The following is a 21,769-nucleotide window of genomic DNA, read 5'->3' as shown; positions in this document are numbered from 1 at the left end:
CAAATCACCAACGAGACAAAAATAAGTTCTGCTCAGCATACGTGTAAAAAGCTAAAGCTGTTATTGTGTTGGACTTTACCGGTTTGAAAACCTCCATCTCAGAAAGTTACTAATCTCCACTTGGCACCAGTAAGACCATGATTGGCTCATTTTTATGCTACTACATATAGCCTACTGCTACTACACTGAAAGAGCTTTCTAAACCCCAGCGAGAACAATAAATAAGATGTACAACATCTGAAATAGTGACCTTTTTCTGTTTTCTTTTCTCGTTTGTCTCTTGACTCCAAAATGTATTGAACGCGTCCCTGCTCCTCAAATTAATCTCTTCCCTCGTCACTGGCAATGCAGCACACGGAGAAACCAAGGGAGGGCGGTTCCAGAATGTGACGGAGCTGCGATTGGCCGGCCTGGATCTGACGGACGCGTCGTCGCGCCTGTTGGTGCGCTACGTTCCCCACCTGGCCAAGCTGGACCTGAGTCAGTGTGGCAGCATCACGGACCAGACGGTTCACACCCTGAGCTCCCCTATATCGCCTCTGAGAGAGAGTCTCACGCACATCAACCTAGCAGGTACGTACGCAGACCACCCAACATTAGGGTCGTGATCATCTGGAACCGAGGGAACCGGATTCCAACATCGAGGAACCGGAATCGGCTCCCATTGCATTTGGAACCGTATACGGAACTGTTTTTTTTATCACACTGTCAGAGCTGGTTATGTGGACTTCATGTCTGCTATACAATTGCAATACCGGTGGTTCTCGAACTTTTTAATTTCAAGGACCACCATAACTCTGAGAGTGTACAAATGGAACCAAATGGACCAGTAAGGGTTCATTTGGTTCCATTTGTACACTCTCAGAGTTACAGACTTCTAAGGGTTCTTTTGGAATCCCCTATAGACCCCTTAACAGACGACAGACGTCCAGTCTCAATGTTGGTAAACAAATAATTATTCTATAATGTAGGAATCGTTAAAGGGAACCATTAAGGAATCGGACCGTTAAGAGGGAATCGGTAAGGAACCGGAATCGTTAACCCTACACAACATCCTAAGCACACACACATACAAACACACTGACACACAATTGTTTCTAGAGAGATAGAGACAGACTCCCACTCCCACAAAATAATAATCCTCCCATAATTCAGGTAACTATTAGTAGCAGGTATGAACACACTGTCTTGTGGCTGTATGTGAAGAGAGCCTAATGGTGCGTTCACACTAGCGGATACAAAGCGACAGGTCGTTTTTCAAGCGAAGTCGAATTAAAAGCTACACAAAAGTTGAGCTTGCTTCAACTTTTCTCCACATAAATCCTGCTTGTAAGGCCTTTATATTTCTCTCACTCGTCAGACGCACGCTTGACGATGGCAATGTGTAACCCAGCACTTCAAAGGTGACTCAGCAGCAGTGCAGCTGGCAACGCTTGGTCGTTTTGTAGCTTTTGTAGCTGCTAGTGTGAACGCAGCGTAAGGCCTGGCTCATGTTTCCCAGCGCACCTGTGTTTGTGTAGCCTGGAAACCAGACAAATCTGCCAGTGCAACAACAAAAAAAAAAGCCCTCTGCAGATTAGTCTGGCCTCGCTCGGTTGTGATCGGATTTTGTGGGGAACCAATCGGGGGCCAGTATGCAAATATGGGGTGGGTTTATCACCAGAGGCATTTTTTTTTTAATCCGCCCCTTGGTTCCACACAGAGACTAATATCTACGCAGTGATATTAGTCAGGCCATGCCAGGCTAGTGTTTGTGGGCCCGTGACCTCTTTTTTTTTGCCCACCTTGACCGATCACGGAGGTCGTACGTAGATCATAAAAAGTAAACTAGGCAACCTGACGGTGCGGTGATGTCAACATGCTGCCATGGATGATTGGCTTGGCAATAACCGTCTTGGTGACGATTGGCTGGAAAACTGACGAACATAACATAATTCTTGTGCCCCATGGGTTTAGTTTAATATTATATGCAGAGAAATGTGATAAAATGCCTTGCCTGGTAACGTGTTGATTTAGTCTATTTTTCGGGCATCTGAAACCCATTTAAACAGATTTCACTGTCACTTTTGCAAGCAGTAATAGTTTGCTTTTCTTTGGAGGTTTTTCTTTTTCTATTTCCACCACCACATCACGCCAGCATAATTATGCGAGATTGACATGTAAGGCAGGCACAGGGTGTATGAAAATGTTTGCAACCATGCACTTCGACCATGAACCAGGCTTCACACGTTAACTACTGTAGTAGGCACATGTGCATGAAGTGCATATACACACACACATACAGTTATAGATGCTATAGTAACTATGTAGTTATATTATTAATGTTACAAAAAATGCGGGTGATGGAGCAGTCTGTAAGGTTTTACCGCTGAATCTTTGTGTGTGTGTGTGTGTGTTCGTGTCCCCAGGTTGTGTTAAAGTGACGGAGCAGTGTGTACCGTTGTTGCGTCGCTGCTCCTCTCTGCAAACGGTGGACCTCCGCTCCTGCTCCCTCCTCTCCTCCGAGAGTGGACAGCTCCTCTCGTTCCCCCCCAACCCTACCTCCTCCTCCTCCTCGTCGTCGTCCTCCTACTGCTCCTCCGCCACGGCCTCCTCGGCCACGACCTCCTCCTCTTCGTCTGCTACCACGACAGTCACCCCCTCTTCCTCCTCCTCCTCCTCCTCCTCCTCGTCCTCCTGTCCCCCAGAAGACAGAACACTGCTGAAGAACAGCTAAGGCGCCCTTTTATGATGTCATCAGACCCACCGCTTCAACCCCTGCAACGGGCCCCTGCCGACCCCTGACACACACCCCCCCAACCCCCGCCCCCCGCCCCACGTCCCTATCTGCCTCTCGTCCCAAGTTACACTACGACCAGGGAGGGGAGGTGGGATTTGGGAGAGGGCAGCAATAGGACAGTCTGGGGGTAGAGAGAAAGCGTGAGCCCAATACAGAACTTCGCAACATTTACTTTTGGGAGGGGCTTTTTTTGGGGGGGGTTTACTTACAAGAAAAGTGTTCGGAGGACGGCCACCGTGTCGGACAGAGAGTAGGACGACGCGCTGGAACAGAGAAGTCTTGGAAATAGTTTAAAAAATGAAAAAATGAAACCTGAGCATGTACATATTTGTTCTCTGTACAATTTGGGTGTGTGTATATATCTGTAGTTTACTGTAAATTACCTTAACCTTTGAACCCTCCCTTCCACCCAACCAATCACCACTTAAGGCCATCCATCTGCTAGCCAATAGCTGCAGTCCCGGGAAAGGGTAAACGCAGTATTTCATTTATTTTCTATTCTTTTTTCCAAAACTTTTTGCTTGGTACCAGTTGTATTATCTAGGGAAAGTGTTTTATGTCCTTGCTAATATTTTGCTGGGAACCAGCTGTACTGTCCAAGCAGTCCCGATTACTTCACACTCCTCCAATTTGGCACTCTTGTTGGTTGGAACGGTGACTCCCGCCCTTCCCCCTTCTTTAGACACTCATGGTTGAAGATCTTTAACCGAACAGGGAAGGTGATCTCCCGTTTATGCTCAAGAGTGGTGTTTTTACTTATGGCCCAGTCTTATTTGTGTTCAAACTCTTTCAAAAGGTTTGGTATCAGCTAATATTGGATCAGTATACACAGCAAGGTTAAAGTATTTAGTGAAAACTTTTGCAATTGTATTCCAGAGTGAGGTATGTCTTTAAAATGAAACCAACTTCTGCCTGGAGGTCTTGCAGGGAAGGCTTAATCATATGCCTCTGAGCTGAAGTGATTTCCCCAGGTCTTAGCTATATGGTTGTGAACAATGCACTATAAAATCCTGATTTGTTTAATTTAACAAATGTAACCAGAGTCAGAGTTACAAATGGATAAATTAACATTGAAGATTTGATTGTGTACTTTTGAATACTGTCATGCTGTCACGATACGGGACAAAACATCCAAATTAATGTCCCAAGTAAGACAACTCTTCACAGTGAGGGTGTTAATATAGTATGTATGTGTGTGTGTGTATGGGTGGGTAGGTGGGTGGGGTGGTCCGTTGTCCAGATTTAAACTAAGGCAACAAAGAATAAGTCTATAAACACTTACAGAATCCTGCTTGTTGCTTCATACAAAAGCCAAAGAAATTGAGAAGAAATATGAATGCTAGTTTGTGCTGTTAACCTGCCTCTTGTCACTGAGACTGATCTAGCCATCAAGTTACAACTGGCTCATATCTGTATCGCAAACTGTTGGTATTGTGACAGCCCTATTTTTGACACGCAAATGTCAGAAAAGTGGGAGATGGGCAGTATTTCTAAGAGCAAGTTGGGTTGAATTAGTGGGTAATATGACAGGATTCATGACGCAAAATTGTTGCATAAAAGGTTGGGCATAGTTTTCATCCATGAGTCATGGTCTCCACCATTGTAGACACGGAACTAGCTGTGCTCACACACTGCGCAAAATCTATGTTCCCAGAAGTCATCCATCCATTTTCTTCAACCATCTTGGGCTCGTGTTGACCAGAATATTGACGTTTCCTCCTTTTTGTCAGTGTATAAGTCATCTGAAGCTGACATTGTGGCGTGATATTGCTAGCCAGCGACCTATCAAGCGGTAGCTTTAATGTCTCACCTGGCAGTCAGCTAGCTAAAAGCTTCTGTACGTATGCAGAGTCAAAGGTTTAGCTCTTCAGTGGCTTGCAACACTCCCCCTGATTTAGCTAGCTAGTTGCCCCAATGAGTAGCACACCCAGTGTAACTGCCCCTGTTCTGCCCTTCTCACCAATGGGTGAGAAGAATGAGTCAGGGAGCTGGGAAGTGTGTGGGCTTTGTTGAGGTGCGCACAGTGTTAAAAGTTAATGACGTTGAAAAGAAAATGGAGAGAAGCTAAGACTGTGCACAGGACTGCCAAAGCCTAACTCATGCTTCATCGCAATGCCATTACGCTTTTGCCAAGAAATAACTTATTTTCAACAGAACAGGTGAAGTGATTATTTTCACCGACAGTCTTGCGACAAATTATAAATTAGGTTTAAGCTTCTAGTCTGCAATACAATACGGTACAGATGGTACAGCCTGCAGGACGCACAGTATCAGCTTACATACAAACTGACAATTAATATGAAAGACAAGAGGCAAGGAAGCGTTCAGACTAAAAGCGAAAGATTACAGCCCCACCCAGGCTCTGTGTAAACACCTTACCCCCCCCCCCCCCCCCCAACACCAAACAAACTCCAGGAGAACCAGCACTCCTCACATATGCCTCCTTCATCTCTCCTCTTTTTAGCCTTTATTATTTGCCGTCACTCCTCTATTTCCTTTGTTCCAATGTGCCATCGTTATCACTTCATCGACTTCTATGTGCTGTAGCCTGAAAGTGGGTTGTCATCATCTCGGTAACAATCGAGGTTCATGTAAGGGGCAGGCTGCAAAATGATGGGTGTCTGATGAGTTTGGATGAGTGGATAGATATAGGGGAGGGCTGGAGATGAAATGGCTGACCTATGCCGGATTTGTTATCTGCCTCAGATGTGGCAGGCTTTCACCCCGAAGAACCAGAACCAGAACCGTACGACGCTGCAGGTTTGAATCCCTCCACGTCTGGACATGCTGCTTACTCTGTAAATACACCAGGGGATCCAGTGGTTTCTCATCTTCTGTCTTCCTCCGTCTCTGTGTTCTTCGTAGTGAGGCTGCAACACTGGCACAGAACTAGACGTGGACTTTAGGAATGTATAAACTGTTTAGTAAAGTCTGAGGGATACATTGAGTTGCATATACAATGCAGCTTGATTCCCATAAGCCAATGGGACTAGGACCATCTTGGTACTGAGATGATTTGAGCAAGCCCAGGCAGCCCCAAAATGGTAGGGTTCAGATTTACTGCTCGATATTCTCAGCCGGGTTATATGAAGAGTTCTATTCCAAAATGCTTTGTTGATGGGAGGGGGGGGGGAGAGAATATTACCTCATCCAGTCTGTTAAGGTTTAATGTACACATTTTGCCAATCAAGGGCTTTTCCAACCTTCATCAATCATTGAGTGTGAATTTGACATTCTTTCTCACAGTCCATCTCATTTTGGAACAAAACGTTTCATATAGCCTCTGTTGGTCCAGCACAGTGTTGTTTTATACAAATATAACGATCTCTACAGAGGTATTACCGCCTCGCACTATTAACCTGTAAAGCTCCAGTGGGCACATAGCTACCCGGCTCCATCTGACTAAATAACTCAGAGCTGCTATTGGGGGTTGTACACGTTAGCACTGACAGTATTGGTGTAGACAGCACTTTTCTCTATAGCATTAGGAGTGAATATTACTTCTGGTTGGTTTTTGGCCATGGCATTCCCCTTTGTGTCTGTTCCTGGTGTACACATGTCTGTGTGTGAGTGTGACTGGGTGTGTGTGTGTGTGTGTGTGTGTGTGCGCGCGCGTGCGCGTGCGCAAGTGTTAGAAATCATACCGACAGCTCTGGGTGTTAGAAACTGAGCCTCAATGTCTTCAACGTTCGCCTCAATCATGGATTCCTGCCTCCTTTCGCTCTTATTTTCTTTTATTTGAAATGCCCCCAGTCCCCACATGCACCATAAAAGCCCTCATCGCATCATCTTCTGTGGCCTCTGAAGCCTAATTTATGCACCATGCATATGTCGTGCAATGGCATATAAATTAAGCTTTACACATCATTGTCCATTCATCATTGTCTTTGCCCCCTCTGCACAGCCAACCCACATTGGCTCTGAAAGCAGCCATTACAATGTTTCATTTTCCATCCATGTGTAGGGATGTGATTTGTCATGTTTTCTCAGGTGTATCATTTTTTTTTCTTACCACAGCACTCTTGATTAATGTTCTTGTTTTTGTAATCATAATTGTAAGTTGTGCCATTTATTATGGCAATGACCTTAATTTCTGATGGAAACATTCCTGTCTTTACTGTTTTCCACACTGCCTCCATTAATGGTTTATTTTCCTTTGTGTGTGTGTGTGTGTGTGTGTGTGTGTGTGTGTGTGTGTGGTGGGGATGCAACAACTCCCATCCATTTATTGTTGATTCTGTATTCTCATGTGTACTTCTCTCATTACCTCCTGTGTCTTTTTTTCCCCATTTTTTTAAAGAAATGCTCTGATCATGTTCTTGAACATTGCAAAGTTCCATGAATCTGTTTTGTCTGTCTTGGAGTTGGCGGAAAGGTCAGGTTGACCTTATCCTGGGTTGTGTGGATTGATTACTGTAAAGAAACAATGATATGGAACAGTCTTAACTTTTCAAGCATATATTCAGAAAGTTGAGAATCAGTGCTGACAACTGATTTCGGCATCGTTGCAACTTGTATTTGTTTACAAAGCCTTGGATTGTGTCGCGAATGAGAAATTTGAGCATTAGTATCATTTTGTAAACAAGGCCACAGTTAAGTGTCACATGGTGAGGCAAGAAATAAAATATTTCAGAGTAGAGCTGGCAATACGAACAAAGAAGACCTATATAATGTCTCCAGTCACCTCTCAATACTGGTCCTGACTCTGTTTCATTTAATTGTTTTAAGTCTAACTTATACTTCGTTGTATCACTGTGTCACTCGCCCCCACAAAATGTAATTTAAAACAAATATTTTGTAGTTTAAAAATAATTAGCGGCGAGCAACAAGTTCATATGAAGAAGTATAAATTAGGTTACACTCATGGTATCTGTCAATGTAGCAAAATGTGTGAATTAATGGCCTATCATAGAAGGCAGAGGCACTGATTAAGGGATCAAAAGGGATTGTTCTTACATTCAAAATGTACATCACCAGGACAAATCGTGAAATGGCCAAATGAGGGAACTAGAAATGTGTCAACGTAGAACTAGCTAGAAGGGCCTACCCGTGCCACATAGCGTGTAGCACGGTTCCATTAGAAGAAAAGTATTTGTCGTCAAATTGCCATGAAGCTGTGCTGCTCGTCTTATCGGCCCTGCCATATCAAATGTACTGTGATGTTTTAGGGCTGCGGGGAGGGGTGGTTGGGGGTGGCTGACAGACAGATAGGCCAGCCACGCTCATGCCCAATGTGGCAGAAAATTGCCTTGTGCCATAGACACCAGATCAATGTTTCAATGTGTGAAATTGTTCAAAGTCTGAATGGGTCCTTTTTTTTCTATTGTTTTTGTCTATATATATTTTTTTATTCTTTTCTGTTAACTGTGATTGTAACGTGGGGATTGATGCCCTGAGCCTAGCATATTATTGATGCAAATCAACAATGAGAACTGTCGACAGTGTTCCATAGAATCGAGTCACTGTTTGTCTGATGAGGTCAAACATGATTGGAAGATAATCTTAGAATCCCAAAAGCTCATATCCAATCAGGAACCGGGACATAACGCATGTCACGCCCCTCATCGCCCAGTCTCACATGTATCTTAGTAAAGTTGACCAAGAACTCAACAGCCACACTTGCATATCGTTATCAACATTTACACCTTAAAGATGCACTGGATATTCATCATCATTGTCATAATCGCCATTACCTTTTGCCAAAATTCCTGTTTTCTTTGTGAAAAGGGGCATTTTATCGCGTTCTTTCTTTTTTGTTTTCTATGTTTGTTTTACTTTTTTGGTCTTTTTTTATACTTTGTCCATGGACTCCTCCATTGTGTTGATCAAAAATGAGGAAGAAGTTGGAACAAACAAGAAAAAAAAAGAGACAGTGAAAGACCAACTCGAGGCAGCTACTTACGAGTGACTACTGTAAAATGACTAACTGAATAAAGACAATGGGGTTGTTTTTTACAATCTTGTGTCTCTGCTATTTTTTCAACTACACTAAGAAACCTTTGGGAGACAGGTGTCCAAAAACAACATCAGTGTTTCTCAATGAGTACATTAGGCCCCTAAGGGGGCTTGTGATGTTCCGACATGTTTGCAATCTTTCAATAGCTTTAATAGAGCAATACTGTGTAATATGATATGACATGTGATTTTAGGTTCTTGACTTCATGGTAAAATTTGGATCCCAGTGCAAGACCAGTTGAAACCCATTCGCTGAGATGACAGGAGGACAATAATAAAAGGACACTTGGCAAATGAAATGATTGTCCCAATCATTGTTTTCTAGGTTATGATGAATACCTTTTCGTTATTGATGATTGCAGTGGAACAGTAGACTGAGCTTCAACTCATAGATTGTCATCAATGCAGAATAGAGCAATATGTTGGTGTGAGTTTGATTTCTGAAACAATACATTTCTGAGACAATACATTATCTTTTAGCTGCGCTAGATGAAAATGGGGGAAATGGTATGAAATTCCACAAAGATCTCTATAGGCAGCCATAGCTGAATGCTGAGAGGCCGCCTGAGAAACAGAAGGTCCCAGGTTTGCGCCCTGGTTCAGGTGTGTCCCTGAGCAAGACAGACACTTAACCCCAAACTGCTCCCTGTGTGCTGCATAGCGGATTAAATGCAGAGGCCACATTTCACTGTATGTTAGGGCGGGGCCCGCAATATGACCAGGGGTCATCAATATGTCCATATTACACAGACAAATATGTTTTGAGATTTTAGATTGTGTTTTTACATTATAATATTCTTATTTTGATCATAAGGCCCAATTACTGAATGTCAGTCTCCAGGTTTTCCTCAGAATATGTATGACACTGATTTGTTATGACACTTTAGGAGTCCAGTACAGTGGTTCTTTTTATTTATTTTCTATTTCTTTTTCTTTTTTCTTTTTATGGGGGTCTTTTTATTTTCAAAGACCCCCATAACTCTGAGTGTGTATACAAATGTACACTCTCAGTTACAGACCTGTAATAGTCCATTTGGACCACCTTCAAGGTCCCTCAACCCACTTTGAGGACCACAGCACTAGTAGTATACATTTAGGTCTGCTCTGTTTCTGGTAATATTTGTATGTCCATGGCAAAAAATATATTTTGAAAAAAATGTACACCACAAGCCGGCATGGCGATGAACCCTGAATATGACTTCAAATCAATAGCCTATGTGATTATTTAAAACTTTTCACTTGATTACGATGAATGAACGATTCTTTAAAAAGTTGCAAAAATAGCTGATTTACAAGCTCATCTGCTATTTTCACTATTTTTGCCAGGCACCATTGTACAACAAAGTATAATACAGGGCTAAGTGGTTAATCAGAAAAAATATCAATTTAGTAGATTATAAACAATCTTCATAGAATGTTTCATGTCGATTCATTGACATCCCAATTATTCAATTAACCTACATTAGCTTTAGCTTGAGTGAAATTGTGTTACTACAGCTTTGGGTCCAAGTTTATTTCCTGTCAGCTATTGATATTCACAAACACTACAACACAAAATCAACGTTTATAACAGAGGAGACTTGTGGGTAATTTTCCTTTATTGTGGATGGTAGTGCAAGTGATTTATACTTTTTTTTTTGGAGAGGCTGGGGCTCTGTATTGTCAAGTCAAGTCAAGTCAAGTCAATTTTATTTATAAAGCACATTTAAAAACAACCAGAGGCTGACCAAAGTGCTGTACATCAGGGTTAAAAACCACACAAAAAAGCATCAAATACATACACATACAACTGCAAGCAAAAATACAAAAAACAAAACAAAAAGATCAACAATATATACAAAAAAGCAATAATACAAAAAAACATAGCAAAAAGGCAAGTAGCTAAGGAAACATTAAGGAAAATGTGGGAGCACGTAAACAGGTGTCCAACAATTTCTCCATGGAAGGGGGTACAGCTTAAAAGGCCTGGGAGAACAGGTGCGTTTTTAATCTGTTTTTAAAAATGTCCAACGAGGGTGCAGCCCTGATAGATGGCGGTAGGTTGTTCCATAGTTTTGGGGCAGCAGCCAAAAAGGGTGTGTGGAACCTTGAGGAGCCCTTGATCCGCTGATCTTAGTGGCCTAATGTTATCGGGGGGAGGAAGCATCATGCATATATAGGGCGGTGCCAACCCATGGTGGGCTTTATAGGCGAAAAATACAATTTTAAAATCAACTCTATATTTGACTGGAAGCCAGTGAAGGGACGCCAAAATGTGAGTGATGTGATGCACCTTCTGGTGCCAGTCAAGAGCCTTGCAGCCGCGTTCTGGACGAGCTGCAGTCTAGAGAGGGAGGTGTTTGAAACTCCTGCATACAGTGAGTTGCAGTAATCTAGGCGGGAGGAGATGAGGGCATGAATGACTTTTTATTGTGGCAGTGATCATTTCTGTGGAGTGTTTGTTCAGTATCAGAGTTCAGTGGACGGAGAGTACGCTTGGACCCAATTCTAATTCCTGTCAGCTACTGATATTCAAACACTGCAACAGGAAATAAACGTTTGAATGTTTATGTTGTCAATTTAAAAGGTCTATAAAGTTTGTCTACGTGAGGTGCTCTCTCAGCCTGCATGTGACCATTTGAGAATTCCTTATGATTGATGATAACCCATTTTTCAGGTCATGTCCCTATGAAGAAACAACTGTCAAAATTGTGGACCATATTTTCTTAATCACCTGGTTCAACAACCACACATAAATCTTCCCCAGCTAAACTGAGATAAGATAAGCAACCCAAAGATAACAGCAAAACAGCATCTAATCTGAAAATCAGATTACGAAAAATATTCATTATTGTTATTTTGTTTTATAATGTGTATTCTTAATATTGTAAAACACATGGGACTGTTTATGAAATGTGCTGAAAAACATTATAATTATTAGTAGCAGCATTAATAAAAGTGTTTTATCAAAAGTAATTATCATGTGCCATCTACCCTGAGTATTAGGTTTTGAACTTAAAATGTATCTTTTTAAAACCTAAAGAAAGAGAGAGAGAGAGAGAAAAGTTAAAAGAATATTTCAAAACACAGGGGCTGTTTATGAAATGTGATGATAAACATATTACAATCATTAGTAGCAGATAGCAGCAGCAGCAATAAAAGAAAGAAAGAAAGAAAGATAGAAAGAAAGAAAGAAAGAAAGAAAACTAGCTTGACCTCAGCTGACGCACGTGCGCGCGCAAGAGCAACCAAACCAACGCAGTCGCGCGGGAACAGCAAAGAATGGTCATGTGACCATGGCCACCCCAGAGAGGACGGAAGTTCCGCCCTCCCCAAATCCAAACCTAAAATAAACTGCACCAAACGCACCAAACTCATGCCTAAACTTAACAGTACAGTATATAAACTGGATTATAATTAATGGATTATTAACCCCATGCATAAACTAATCAATTAACCTATTTTGTACTTTGTCTATTTGAAAATAGCAGATCTACAAGCTCACAAGCTGTGAGTGTGTAAATGTGCTATTTTCAAAAAAAGGTTTGAAGATTTTTAGAAAAAGAAATTTTAAAAAATGTGAAGAAAAACTTTTAAGAATTTCGAATATTTTAGGAAAGAAAAAAGAGGAATTTTGGTACGCCAGCTAGGGCATACGTGGTTAAAGCCATGCCTAAACTTCATTTAGAAACAAATGAAAAACCCATGCCTAAACTTTTTTTTATTTTTGAAGATGAAACATGCTAGGATAAAACTATTCTGAAAATGTTTTTCATAGGTATCATAGATATATTTGATCGATTTTGATATTTGCATAATCGATATCATAAACAAGCAAATATCAAAATCGATGTAAAAAAAAAAATCATCTATGATAGTCTTGATCCCAGTATAAAAAAATGTTACAAATGTTTAAGGGGGGTGTGAAGAGAAATGTTGGCACCATAAGTGGGGCATAAGGGGTAAAGACATGCCTCAACTTAAAGCGGGACTTCCGTCCTTTTTTGCAGGGTGCCTCTAGTGTCTCTCTAGTGAACCAACGACCGCAGAAGAGAAGAGAGGAGGAGGAGAGCCATCATATCCTTCCGCCGGGGAGACAAGTGCGGCCCTTTAGTTTCCCTCCCTACCGAGCGACACACACACACAGGATGCGAACAGGCAGCCCCGCTGCTTAGAAAACACATAAGGTCCAGGCTTGCCTCACATTTATCCCACATTCACAGACAGTAGAGACACAAAAAAAACCCGTCAACTGAGTCGGATCGTGCCGGGGGGGGGGAGTGAGTGCCGTTCTGCTCGCCGGGTGTGTTTTTTTTCCGCCGACTTCTCATCCACGTTTCCCCCGTTTAGTTACGTTAGTTAGTTAGTTAGCAAGCAGCATCGGGGCTGAAGAGGAAATCTAATCCGGTTTGAGTTGTTGCGCGGCAATCGAAACTAGTGTTAGCGGTTGGTTTAGCCCACCCCCGTTAGCCTCGTTAGCATAGCGACCAAGTTGACTTGACTTCACCCACCCGCCCCGGGAGAAGCAGCAGCAAAGCAAGAAGAAGCAGCAGCAGCAGAGCGGCCGCCGACCGACCGGGGAGAACAGGATGGAGCTCATCACTATCCTCGAGAAAACCGTCTCTCCAGGTGACAACGACACCCCGACATTAACCCAACACACACACCACTGTTTATGTGTCTTTTTTTAGTCGACAGGAACCCGGCTACAATGTGGCCGCGTTCAACTGTGTGGCTGGAGAAGCGGTGAAAGTTGGGGGGAACCGGTGTTGAAGCAGTGCTAAGTTGTTAGCATATTGATGCTATTATAGCCGGGATTTATACTTTATCTGTTGTCCGGTGTCGCGCAAGCGGAAAAATAGCCGATCTACAAGCCCACAGCGCGTGGCTTTCGCCACGCGCTGTGGGCTTGTAGATCGGCAATTTTTTTTCGCTCGCGCGACGCCGGGCGCGCAACTAAATGTTGCTGCTAGCTTTTTTGCTAAGTTAGCCACATACACACACATACACATACACGGCCTGCTCGCTTGCAGGATGCGGCTCCGTTCATGCTAACACGCTAACTGTCGTTAAACATGCGTTATGTTGGCGGAAGGCGGGTGGCTGCCGGTCCGACCCAAGAGTTTAACAGTACAGGAAACCTGCCCGGCTGTCATTCACATCTCGTCTATATAATAATGTCATAATGAACCGGGGGGTCGTAGCGGCTTCTTGACGTGACTAAGCGTGATTGTGACAGCTGCATTGCATCGGTAGCAGCGACCCACCCTGCTGCCCATGCTGCTGGTGGTGTGTGTTAGCTGGTGTAGCAGTTAGTGGCTCTGAGCCTCTGCCTGATCATGACCTAAAACTTAATATCTTCCCCCGGTGTACAGGGAATAACCTTTTAGTCTAGGATTAAGATAATGGGCTTTCCACGAGAGAGAGACCCGGGTTCGAATCCCGGGCGTTCCACTAGTATATTTAGCTGGTTAGCAGCCTTGCTTTGCTGTGAGGCTGGGCTGTTCATGTGCAAAAAAAAATGAGTCGGCCTTTTCCAACTTTAAGCAACCTAAAGTGATCATCCGAGATATATGCGACCCACAGCCAGCCGGTTAAACGGCGGTGTCGTTGATATTTGAACCAGTGTAAGTGTTGATTGATCATTGTAGACTTTAATCGGGTTAATGTTTAAGTTTGAGACCTGGGTGGAAAAGTTGGCCAGCTAGCTGACTGACGAGCTTTTAGGTCTGGATTGGAAAGCATGTTGTTGGCACCAGAACCACCGCATCCTTCATCCCTGGCGTGTAACGTCATGTTCAGTGTCAATGGATCCAAACCCCAAACTGAATGGAATTCACCACTAACACACTGAACACTGTCCCATCATGTCCCACATCTGAAGGGCCGGCTAGTGTGCACTTTTCAGTTTCGGTTCTACAGTCAAGCATGCTTAGCTAGCATTTTTCAGCTAGCTAAATTAGCCAGCATTACATTGAGTAACCATCTCTCCCTCCCTCCCTCTCAGATCGAAATGAATTGGAAGCGGCACAGAAGTTTCTGGAGCAGGCAGCGATTGAGAACCTGGTCAGTACTGGGGGTTTTTGTGTGTGTTTTTTTCGTCTTTACTGCTGATGTGAAAGTAGGTTAGCGCCACAAGTATGGTGGCCAGATTGAGGACGCTATAGCTAGCGGTGAGTGTGACCCGCCCGGCTTTTCCCTGGGCTGGGCCCTCCCTCCCTTCCTTACTCGCCACACACACCCCATCTACACACGATGGCTGACTAGTAGCCACACACACACACACACACACACACACACGCACATACACAGCACACACACAGAGTCAGACATCAGTTTGAGCAGTGAATGAAGGGAGACAGACCAAGCTTGCTAGCGTTAGCATTCCATGGCAGATACACCCCAATCCCACCAGGGAAGGGCTGGAGCTTGTGGGATGCCCGCAACACGCGATTTACCTCTTATGTTCGAATAAATCTACTGTCCTCTAGGAATATCTGTATCATTATTATAGTTGCCCCATATACAATTTCTATTTAGATATAATGTACTGTGACATTTGGATAGACAGATCTCCACAGGTAGGGAAGGTGTGTTTTGGCCTACTGGAGAATTAGGCCAGCTGTTAATATACGTGATACAGTAACCTCTGACAATTGACATGGTTATAGATGCGTCATATGGACAAATTGGTTGACACAACTCAATAGTAGACATTGAGAAGAAAATTGATCAATCAAAGAGTAAAAAAAAAAACTGAAATGTGGACACAGATCAAAATATGCATTTGTAGATTAGATGTAATCAATGTGGGACATGGTCACTGGACATACTGGTAAATAATTGCTGTGGCAGTTGAGTCTATCTGCTCTTTTAGGCACTCCAGCAGGTGACCCCACCACCATGCAGAGGTAATATATCTAGTGTTAACCACTGTCTGTCAACCTAGTGTCCCTATTTTATGCATGTCATAAAAGGTGAAAATACGTTACGTTTGTCCAAAGATAGCAGATCTACAACGAAGCATAAAACGGGGCTTAAGTGGTTTAATAATATGGCTTTCTAGTACAATGCCAAAAATGACATGTCAGTTTTGGGGTAATGATCCACTGTGGCTCCAGACCAAAATGCCAGATCCGTGCCCAGGGATGGAAGTCTTCCTTATGGGTGACTTCACTTGGAAAGTGCACGACAATGCTCCAGTCAGCAACGGTCTGAAGCATTAGACAGGAGATGGAGGGGAGGCCGAGTTGTAAGATAAACCAACGCAGCGTTTTCTGTGGCTTTTAGAGGCCTGGTTGGTAACACAGCCAAGAGGGTGGGTGGCCTAAGAGGGATGCATGTCTTTTTAAAGGAAGAGCATGCTGCTGCTGCAGTCTGGAGAAAGAAATGTGACACTCATTCAGAAGTAACATACTGGGGAAACATAAAGGATTGTGTTTGTATTAGTTTGCGCATAACCTGAAAAAGAATCTTAAAAATATGTTGGTTGGATGCCTGAAATAAACGCAACCAGGTTGCACATGAGGGAAGAGGAAGTAAAGCACAAAAAAGAGCTACTGTATTTGCATAGTCATCTAGGCCGAGTTGTGATATTCGACATTAGCATAGGCTGGGAGTAAGCACAACATATCGTTTTGTTTATAGCAAAGCTTAGATGGGGAAAAATATAAAACATGAACATGTATGTAAGCTTGGCTATGATTGGCTATTCATGCTTAAATATTATACAGTAGTTTCTATTCTGCAGTCAGCAATAATATTGTGACCTAAGATGATTTCCAGCATAAGCACATGACGCGGTGGTATTCCTATTCTGAGTCATAATGGGTGAACATTTGGTAAAGAATAATCTTAAAGCTCATAATGCATCGCAACACATTTGAACACACAATGTCTTGTGAGCTTGTTGATTGGTTATTTTCGAGAGAAAAGAGATTTGGTGCACAGGGGAAAAAGTAACCACTTGAACCCCCAGCATCCCTATTCTGAGGGGAACATTCGCCCAAAATAGCCGATTTATAAGCTCACAGCGCGTTGCGAGCTTGTAGATCTGCTACTTTTGGCGAATCAATTTGTGTAGTGAAATATGAGCGTACCAAATGTGATCTTTACAGGTCTGTTTTATCAAGTATAGAGGGTTTAAATGGTACTGAATTTGCAGCTCAACAAAAAGCGAATATATCCTATAGTGTATGACGGAGGACAATTTCACGATAACTTGAAATCTCCGCGATACGATTGCGTTTTTCTTTTATAACGATTATAGTCCCATCCCTAGCCAAGTACAGACCCCTGGGAGACCCCGGTCAAGGAAGCATATGGGGGATAAGAGGTTAACGCTCTGAAAAGCAGCTATCAGCTAGTGTGCATTGGGGACAAACCTCAGAGGGTCAGTAGCTACTTTGACATGCAGTCTAATAATCGTCTAATAAGACATATTTGTTGTTGTAGACACTGAGTCACTGACCTCTGCATGTCATTGGGCCTCAGTGCCCTCACCCTTACTTTCACCATAGTAGGAAACAACACAGAGCAGCAGAGCATAACAAAAATCTTATGTAGCAGTGGTGCTAGAGGAGATATTTATGGCTTTAGCTTGTAGGAGCCCTCTGTGAAGCAGTCTATTGCCGTGGGGGATGAAGATGTGTGTAATGTTTGTCTATATACAATATATATTATACAGTATGTAATGACGAGCTTGTGTGAATACAGCTCACTGGTCTCTGCAGTGTTCATGCAGAGTCCATCTTATATTTGCATATTTGAACTCCTTTCACGTCTTCTCCTTGACTCTCATATCGGTGCCCCCCCACTCTGCCTCTGACGGTCTCATGCTATCACCCCATGCTTTCTGCTCTTCCTCTTTACTGCTTTCCATACATTTCTGTCTCTTCCACCTTCTCCCTTTGCCCTCTACCCTCTGAGAGAAAGGCACTCTTATCCTCTTTTCTCTCTAATAATGTTGCCCTTCACCTCCCCATCCAGCCGACCTTTCTGGTGGAGCTGTCCAAGGTCCTAGCCAACCCAGGGAACACCCAGGTGGCTCGTGTGGCAGCCGGCCTGCAGGTGAAGAACTCCCTGACCTCCAAAGACAACGACGTCAAGACTGGGTACCAGCAGAGATGGCTGGCCATCGATGCCAACGCGCGCCGCGAGATCAAGAACTTTGTAAGGAAGCATGATGTGTTTACGATTTCTGATTGAGTTAATCTGTGCGGTGGCATAGTACCTCATACGTTTTGTAATGAAAGCGAAGCTAGTAATGATGGTGAGTTGTGTCTGGTCTATGATGATAAACCATGCACCACGCTGAAAGTGTGATGTATAACTTAACCATTGTATCTGAGACCTACACACACACAGCTTTTGAAATTTGTACACCAAACGCTTCAATGCTTGTGTGGAGGTCATGGTGTCCATTTTCTACCTTCCTGTTCCAGTTTTAAAATGAAAAATAAAAGTTCCCAGGTGACGGGTGTATCTGATCGCTTTCTCCATCTCTTGTCACCACAGGTTCTTCAGACACTAGGTACAGAGACATACAGGCCCAGCTCTGCGTCTCAGTGTGTGGCAGCGATCGCCTGCGCTGAGATCACAGTCAGCCAGTGGCCCGAGCTCATCCCCCAGCTGGTGGCCAATGTAACCGACCCCTCCAGCACGGAACACATGAAGGAGTCTACATTGGAGACCATCGGCTACATTTGCCAGGACATAGTGAGTACAGCCCCACACAAATATACACCGGTTGTACTGGCAGACAATATAAGATTTTCCCAACATCCCATATTGGTCGATTTGGGGCACGCCTTTTCCGGCGAGACAGGACATTTCCTGTTGATTTAGATGTTGTTGTGTTGCTACTCTCTACATGAGAATAAATGAAACGATGAATCGTTCATCAGGGGCTAAAGCTAGGTAATCTGAATATAAAAACAAAGCTAGTGATGGTGAGTTGTGTCTGGTCTATGATGATAAATCATGCACCACGCTGACGTGTGATGTATAACTTAACCATTGTATCTGAGACCTACACAGTTTTTGTGAACGCTTCAATGCATGTGTGATTTGTGTTAAGTACAGGTTACCATCAGTGTATTAAAATATCTTTAAAGTTCTATGAAATAGAAGTTTGGAGTAATGCATCCTGAGATCCACATGATAAAATTTTCTTTTCAGGACATAGTGAGTACAGCCCCACACAAATATACACCGGTTGGACGGTTATATACTGGCAGACAATAAAAGATTTTCCCAACATCCCATATTGGTTGGGCCAAAATAGTTGATTTGGAGAACGCCTTTTCTGCGAGACAGGACATTTCCTGTTGATTTAGATGTTGCATGTTGCTACTCTCTACATGAAAATAAATGAAACCATGAATCCCCTCACCACACACACACACACACACACACGCGTCTAACATGCTGCTATTTGTTCAGGACCCAGAACAGCTGCAGGACAATGCCAACCAGATCCTGACAGCCATCATCCAGGGAATGAGGAAGGAAGAACCCAGCAACAATGTCAAACTGGCAGCAACCAACGCCCTGCTCAACTCATTGGAGTTCACCAAAGCCAACTTTGACAAGGAGGTAAGGAGCTAGGGTTGTCTCCATCTTCCTGCTACCATTTGTCCTTTACCGTCCGGAAAAGGAGGGTTAGAACGTAGAGGTCACAGTATTGAGTTTGGTCATTGGACAAACCACTACTTTTAATACAGTTTTCTTATGTGTTTTTGTGTTACAGACAGAAAGACACTTCATCATGCAGGTGGTGTGTGAAGCAACACAGTGTCCTGACACCAGAGTGAGTACCAAACAAGCAACTGTCTGTAAATGGAGAAACCAAACACAATAGAGGAAAGAATATTATTTAGATGCATCAGTAGAAGATCTTTAAACTGGTTCCATTTTGTGTTTGGTCTAAGGGTGTTTTCATTACACTTGGAGTTGGACCTCATCCGTCAAGTCGTTCACACATTCAGTTATGTTTCTTCTATGTTAACTGTCCTGTTTGTCGTATAGGTGCGAGTGGCGGCCTTACAGAACTTGGTGAAGATCATGTCTCTGTATTACCAGTACATGGAGACCTACATGGGCCCTGCTCTCTTTGCGGTGAGACACAAATATTGTGGTTTCTTCTGGTCTTTGGGAGTGTCATGCTGTCGTAACGGATACATTTATTATTGTTGTCGTTATTGTTGATTTCACTTCCCCTAAAGTAGCAGGACTGTTGTTTACAGCATGACTGTGCAGGAGTCTAGCAGTCAATAAGAGGGTCAGTCTCTGTATCCGTTTGTCCGGAGCCAAGTAAACCGCTCGACCGATCAGCCAACTGAGATTGTACTTTTTTTCACGTCATTTATACTTTTTGAAATATTCAATTATAACTTTATAATGGAAGTAAATGGGGCTCCGATATGGCTGAATCCTTGGCCACATTTGGAGTCAAATTGTTCAACAGGGGCTAAAGCTAGGTAATATGAATAAAAACTGCCTGGAGGTTTTACTTTTTTGCTGAGATAACTAACATTCCATACGTCACAGCCCTACTCTAAACCACAAGGTGCTCAGTTCCTCATACGTTTTGTAATAAAAGCAAAGCTAGTGATGGGGAGTTGTCTGGTCTATGATGATAAACCATGCACCACGCTGAATGTGTGATGTATAACTTAACCATTGTATCTGAGACCTACACACATAGTTTTTGAGATGTTTACACAAACGCTTCAATGCTGGTGTGACCAGTGTATTAAAATATCTGTAAAGTTCTATGAAGTAGTTTGGAGTCATACATCATAGATGACTAACGGCTGGCCACAAAGTCAGAGATCCACATTGGAGTGATGCTGTTCCCATATGCATCCCGAGATCCACATGATTACATTTTCAGTTATACAGTACATTTTGTTTGCATTTATGTTCTAAATGATTTTATATATATATATATATATATATATATATATATATATATATATATATATATATATATATATATATATATATATATATATAGAGAAATAAATAAAAACAAGACTGACATGAAATGACATTTACAGCTTGGCTACCAATATAAAGAAAACATGTCTTCCTCTACGTCCCTCTGTACTTAACAGTCTTCTCTCCTCCTCCCCCAGATCACCATAGAAGCCATGAAGAGTGACATAGACGAGGTGGCCTTACAGGGCATTGAGTTCTGGTCCAACGTCTGTGACGAGGAGATGGACCTAGCTATCGAAGCCTCTGAGGTGTGTGTGAGTTGTGCTTTTGTTTTTTTTGTAAAGATATCTCTCAAGCTCTTTTTCTCATACTGTTTGCCTGACGTCAGTTCCTCTGCCTGTTGCGAGTTCTACAGTGTGGATTTTATGATGTCACAGAGTGAAACGGGGTCCACTTCACCCAGGAGACGTAGACAGCAGGGCCTGTCTAATGTAGTCTTTTTGGTTTTGCTGGACCCCACAAATGGCCTTTCTTCTGAATTTTAGACATCCATCCGTTACTATCACTCACTATCTCTTAATATCTTGTTGACATGATGATAAATCATGCACCAAATCGTGCACCACAGTCCTTTTTATTTCGGAAGGCCTTGTCGTGTTAAATTGTTGTGTAACCGCTGTCGGCAATTATCCTCTTTTGCTTGACATTTTTAAACTCTGCTTTTAACCTTCTATGATTGATTATATGTTTTAAAGTGCAATACAAATAAATATTATTATTACCACGCCTTATGTGTGATGTCTGAACTCCCTACAATGTATCTAGGGACTTGCGTACACTTTCATGCTTGTTTGAAAGGTTTGTTATGATTGTCTTGTAAGTGGCTTGTGTATTTACTTTTTAGGCTATTGAAAGCAGAAAATGTATTTGGAGCTTCTCTGAAGTGGGTAACACAAAATTATTGTGTCCATTTACTTGTGCTTTAGTTTAAGTTACTTGGTTCCTTCCTGTCCTGTCGACTAAAGTATTTGAATTGAACTGACCTAGATGAGTGGTTCCCAACCTCGCTTCTCTGGGACCCCTAGTACTGATGGATTTCTAAATGGGAGAACC

General features: G+C 42.8%; 2 protein-coding genes across 3 annotated transcripts in view; both read left to right on the top strand.

Annotated features, from left to right (window-relative positions):
• fbxl19 (F-box and leucine rich repeat protein 19) overlaps positions 1–3,946 on the top strand; it is a 29,634-nt gene extending 25,688 nt beyond the window's left edge. Inside the window, 2 exon segments of the mRNA XM_080447389.1 lie at positions 352–573; positions 2,409–3,946. Of these exon segments, the coding sequence (XP_080303515.1) occupies positions 352–573; positions 2,409–2,716 (530 nt within the window). The 3' untranslated portion in view covers positions 2,717–3,946.
• An 8,834-nt stretch (positions 3,947–12,780) lies between these two features.
• The window catches only part of kpnb1 (karyopherin (importin) beta 1), a 31,527-nt gene continuing 22,538 nt past the window's right edge, over positions 12,781–21,769 (top strand). The window contains exons 1-8 of one of the 2 annotated variants that reach the window (XM_080448043.1): positions 12,781–13,342; positions 14,721–14,779; positions 17,702–17,884; positions 18,230–18,430; positions 19,157–19,309; positions 19,464–19,523; positions 19,742–19,831; positions 20,854–20,964. In XM_080448043.1, coding sequence (XP_080304169.1) covers positions 13,303–13,342; positions 14,721–14,779; positions 17,702–17,884; positions 18,230–18,430; positions 19,157–19,309; positions 19,464–19,523; positions 19,742–19,831; positions 20,854–20,964 — 897 coding nt within the window. In that variant the 5' untranslated portion in view covers positions 12,781–13,302. Of the gene's footprint in view, positions 13,343–14,720; positions 14,780–17,701; positions 17,885–18,229; positions 18,431–19,156; positions 19,310–19,463; positions 19,524–19,741; positions 19,832–20,853; positions 20,971–21,769 lie in introns of both variants that reach the window. The other variant, XM_080448042.1, reaches the window with a different exon arrangement.

This window comes from Gymnoscopelus braueri, assembly GCF_963280865.1.
Source record: "Gymnoscopelus braueri genome assembly, chromosome: 13".
Lineage (NCBI taxonomy): Eukaryota > Metazoa > Chordata > Actinopteri > Myctophiformes > Myctophidae > Gymnoscopelus > Gymnoscopelus braueri.
Note: the sequence above shows the minus strand (reverse complement) of the source record. Positions and strands in the feature narration are given on the sequence as shown.